General features: G+C 49.3%; 1 protein-coding gene across 2 annotated transcripts in view; it reads left to right on the forward strand.

The window, feature by feature from the left end:
- Positions 1-3,092, forward strand: part of Hoxc4 (homeobox C4) — a 3,600-nt gene extending 508 nt beyond the window's left edge. Inside the window, exons 2-4 of one of the 2 annotated variants that reach the window (XM_031357194.1) lie at positions 239-356; positions 506-1,425; positions 1,901-3,092. In XM_031357194.1, the coding sequence (XP_031213054.1) occupies positions 987-1,425; positions 1,901-2,256 (795 nt within the window). In that variant the 5' untranslated portion in view covers positions 239-356; positions 506-986 and the 3' untranslated portion in view covers positions 2,257-3,092. Of the gene's footprint in view, positions 1-238; positions 1,426-1,900 lie in introns of both variants that reach the window. The other variant, XM_031357185.1, reaches the window with a different exon arrangement.
- The last annotated feature ends 2,043 nt before the right edge of the window (positions 3,093-5,135 follow it).

Consider the following 5,135-nt stretch of genomic DNA (forward strand, 5'->3'; position numbering starts at 1 on the left):
CTCTCTCTCTCTCTCTCTCTCTCTCTCTCTCTCTCTCTCTCTCTCTCTCTCACCAGAGCTGCTCAGAGCTATTCTGGCAGGTGCTGTGAGAAGCCAGCAGGCCAGGGAGCAGGAGTCACATATGAGCCATCAGTAGGAGATCTCTGCTCTGGGGCCTGGGCCGGGAAGGACAGTGGGTAGTAGTGGTGTCAAGGTTTCTGAAATCAGCTTTTGCCAACCACTTCCTGTCTTTCTTCAGAGGGGGCTCAAGCCCTAGACTTCCAGAAATGACGTCAGGATCATTTGCATCTCGCTGCCTCAACCTGCCTAGTACTGCTGGGACCCTGTCTCCAAGGCCCCTTGGCCAAGAGGGTTGGGTGAGTGTGTATGGGAGAGGGGAAATGGACTTAAGGATCCTTGAATGGGGTAGGGCAGCTCAGGCTCTCCAGCCTTCTAAGCTCAGCCTGGGCCCCTCCCCATCCAATCTCCACTGAAGCCCTCATTGAACTTCCTCTTCCTGCGAAAGAGGGGCGCTGCCCTGTGACCTACACAGACTGCAACACGATTGCCATAATGGAGACCACTGGAAAGGCACTGGAGCTGAGGCCCACAGGGCCCACTGGAGGCCGGAGAGAAGACTCTGGGCGGGGGCTGAATCACAGCCTCCCGACAGCCCCCAATGCCCAGACATTGGAGTCGAGCTGGGAGCCACCCATCTTTAGCAAGGGAGGATTGTCAGTCTGGTGGAGTGTGCAGTGGTGAGCACCCCAGCTTCTGCCAGCCATCCCCCCCCCCCCAGCAGCAGCAGCAGCACCACATACACAAAAAATTGGATACATTTTGAATAAAGCGATTCGGTTCCTTATCCGGGGACTGGGTTGCTCGGTGTGATTGGCCGGCGGAGTCACATGGTGAAAGTAACTTTACAGGGTCGCTAGCTAGTAGGAGGGCTTTATGGAGCAGAAAAACGACAAAGCGAGAAAAATTATTTTCCACTCCAGAAATTAATGATCATGAGCTCGTATTTGATGGACTCTAACTACATCGATCCGAAATTTCCTCCATGCGAAGAATATTCGCAAAATAGCTACATCCCTGAACACAGTCCGGAATATTACGGCCGGACCAGGGAATCCGGATTCCAGCATCACCACCAGGAGCTGTACCCACCACCGCCTCCGCGCCCTAGCTACCCTGAGCGTCAGTATAGCTGCACCAGTCTCCAGGGGCCCGGCAATTCGCGAGCCCACGGGCCGGCCCAGGCGGGCCACCACCACCCTGAGAAATCGCAGCCGCTCTGCGAGCCGGCGCCTCTCTCAGGCGCCTCTGCCTCCCCGTCCCCAGCCCCGCCAGCCTGCAGCCAGCCAGCCCCTGACCATCCCTCCAGCGCCGCCAGCAAGCAGCCCATAGTCTACCCTTGGATGAAAAAAATTCACGTTAGCACGGGTAGGCAACTTTGCTTTTTGCCCCCCTCCCTTTCCCGGCGCTCCCCACCCTCCCTGGCCCCCTCTGGCCCCGTCCTCCTTTCTCTCCTTCCCCCTCTCTCTCCAGGAGCGACTCTGGGTTAGCACAATTGAACTGGATTTACGAGCGAGAATGGGTAATTACATCCCCCATAAATTTTATGGCTTAGCTACTCTGGGCAGTCCGAGCCATGTGCTACGATCTGTTATGTATGTGTGAAAACTATGCTCGCTTTCTAAGGGCGCATAAATAATTCAGTGTCGTTACAATGAGGATTCCCCTCTTATTACACTACAAAGTCTCTAGCTTCCTTCAACTTCTTTATAACCCATTTAGCTTGATGACTTTATTTCCAACACTCCCTCCTGTTCCTCAAAGCTGAGGATGGGGTGAGGGTGGGGGCAGGGAGCCTGCTGCCTCTGAACCCCACTATTTGCTTCCCCTCCCCCTCCCCCAGTGAACCCCAATTATAACGGAGGGGAGCCCAAGCGCTCGAGGACAGCCTACACCCGGCAGCAGGTCCTGGAATTAGAGAAAGAGTTTCATTACAACCGCTACCTGACCCGAAGGAGAAGGATCGAGATCGCCCACTCGCTGTGCCTCTCTGAGAGGCAGATCAAAATCTGGTTCCAAAACCGCCGCATGAAATGGAAGAAGGACCACCGACTCCCCAACACCAAAGTGAGGTCAGCGCCCCCGGCCGGCGCTGCGCCCAGCACCCTCTCGGCAGCCACCCCCGGCACTTCTGAAGACCACTCCCAGAGCGCCACGCCGCCGGAGCAGCAACGGGCAGAGGACATCACCAGGTTATAAGACATAACTTACACCCCTGCCCCCACCCTGTGCTCCGTGCCCTCTCACACACAAATTGACTCTTATTTATAGAATCTAATATATATATATTTTTGGTTCTTTTTTCTCTCTTCCTCCTGCTTCCTCCCTTGTCAGTTCCAAACAGACAAAACAGATAAACAAACAAGCCCCTTGCCCTTTTCCCTTGCTGTTAAGGACCCCTTTAAGCATGTGGTGTTGTCTTAGCATGGTACCTGCTGGGTTTTATTTTTTGTTTTTTGTTTTGTTTTGTTTTGCTTTGCTTTGCTTTTAAGGCCATTGGGGGGGTATTTATTTTTTAAGAAAAAAAGCTGCAAAAATTATATATTGCAAGGTGTGATGGTCTGGTTTGGGTGAATTTCAGGGGAAATGAGGAAAAGAAAAAGGAAAGGGAGATTTGTAAGTGGATTCCCATCCTCTCTCCTTCTCCTTTACCCCCCTCTTTCCTTAGGCCTTTTGCATTGAAAATGCACCAGGGGAGGTTAGTGAGGGGGGAAGTCATTTTAAGGAGAACAAAGCTATGAAGTTCTTTTGTATTCTTGTGGGGGGGTGGGAGGAGGGGGGAGGACAGCAAACAAAGCTAAATGCATCTGGAGGGCCTCTGGGAGCTGTTCAGTTTGAGGAGCCAAAAGAAAATAAAAATGAACTTTCAGTTCAGAGAGGCAGTCTGTAGGTAGATGCTCCCCTACGCTCATCGTGGTTATTGTGTTTTTGGACTGAATTTACTTGATTATTGTAAAACTTGCAATAAAGAATTTTAGTGTTGATGTGAAATGCCCCGTGATCAATAATAAACCAGTGGCTGTGAATTAGTTTTACGTCAATGTCTGATGGTTTCTTTTTAATCCCCCTCTTCCTGGTCTGGTGACACCTCACCTTCTCTATAGTTGCCTAAGTTTACACTGAACAAACACACAAAGGTTAACACTTGACTTCAGGTGTTCAGTGCCTATTGAAAGGGAGTCTGGGGTAAGGAATATGGCAGACTGTCGAGAATGCAACTGTCCTATCTCTGACTTCTCAGGAATATCAGACCTGGGGATCCTTACAGTGAAGCTGAATGTGAGGTGGGGGTCCTCACTCTCCCGTAGTCAGACTCAGTTCCCTCTTTTTCACACCCCACCCTCTCTGTCCTTTAGACCCTGCCAGATCTGCAGACTAGAAAGCAAGTTTAGGGAAAGTGAAGGAAAAGTTGTCCTCTTTCAGGACTTCCTGGGGTAAGACCTTGAGGAAGATGTTCCTTCTTCAAATAGGCTTTCCTAAAGGGATGAAGAAGGGTTTAGAGCTGGTGATTCTGAAGCTGCAAGGTGACCTGCCAGGATGGCACATTTGTTTTCTTAGCCTTGGGGGGAAAAGGTAAAGTGGAGGCCAGAGGCCTGTCTTGCAAGGATAGGCCTCAGAGACTGATGCCTGGAGTCACTGGCAAAGGAAGGACTTTTATGTTTTTCTAGAACTTTTGATCATCATCTGCCTGATGTTAAGGAAGAATGTTAGAAATTAAAGGACTATGCTCTTCCTAGAATCTCCTGTGTCCTGGCAAAGCTTGGGAGATCCTGAGCAAGTGTCTGTGGTTCTAAGATACATAGAGTTTTCTTGAGGATGGGGAGGTGTACCACCAGGAAAACACACACACACACACACACACACACACACACACACAAACTAAAGACTAATTCAACCCAAAGGATCCCAACTGGCTCTATCAGGTCCTAGGGACCAGGCCCTAAGCTAAGCCTGCTCTTTTTGGAGAGTGGGGGTGTGTAGGGCAAGGTGAGGAGAAAAGTTGGGAGTGGTCCCCTAGGCTATTCACATAAACTTCTGGATGGAGGGCACTCAGGAACGGGAGAGGGAGAGGCAATCCGGATTACCTTCCTCTTCTTTGAATCTCATAGTGAGAGGCAACAACAGACAGAGGAGACACCAAGTTGTGAAAATCTATTTGATATGTTTTAATTTTCTTTTCTCTTGAACTACTTGATGACTAATCCTTGGAACAGAGTCTGTGTGTGTTTCTGGAGTTTGCCAATGTGTTGCTGGGGTTGGGGTGAGGTGGGGGTCCACTTATTCCCTGAGGTCTACTTTCTCCTCCCTCAGTAGTACCCTGGAGATGGAAAACCATGCTGTTTACAGTGTGAGGAAGCAGAGGCAGCAATTATCTGGAGTTATTTTATGTAATCAAGTGAATTAGAGACCTGATCTGACTGTATGTATCCCCAATCATCTTTGGGCTTGAGGTGGTGGTTGTAGAGTGTTGGTAACTGTGTTTGAAAAGAGATGGAAGGTCTGAGGGATAGGTCAGATGTCTTTTTGAACCTGGAAAGGGGAGATGGCAAGGAGTGGGGGTGTCTTCAGACCCACTGTTCTTGTTTAGCTTTGAGCTTTGCAGAGTTATAGGAGAAAGCCACTGCTGCCTGTTATTTCTGAAGTTTCTCCTGGCTCTTTCTAAAGGAACACTCTAGAACTTAGGGAAAACAGCTTGTAAGAGCTGAGACATTTATTTCCCTTTCTTTACAGGCTACTGTTTTCATTCTTTCTGTGGCATGCATAGTCATTTTTTAGGGTCTCTGCCCTTCTTGATCTGGAAAGAGGGGAAGGTCCCAAATTCGTACATTCTTGACAAATGTAGCAAAATTATTATTATTATTATTATTATTATTATTATTATTATTATTATTATTATTTTTACACTAGGGTTTTTGAGGAGTTGGGCCTCTTACCCCCAGGAATCTCTTCTCATTTCTCCAAAGCTTTCCTGTGTCTGAGCCCTGACCACCCAGAAAGCCTTCAGTTTAGCTGGGTAGGGGTGAGACATGGGGCTAACCTGGGCCTGGGCCCCAAGCTCTAGCAGCCCTGACTTCAAT

The sequence above is a fragment of the Mastomys coucha genome, unplaced genomic scaffold, assembly GCF_008632895.1.
Source record: "Mastomys coucha isolate ucsf_1 unplaced genomic scaffold, UCSF_Mcou_1 pScaffold11, whole genome shotgun sequence".
NCBI classification, from domain to species: Eukaryota; Metazoa; Chordata; class Mammalia; order Rodentia; family Muridae; genus Mastomys; species Mastomys coucha.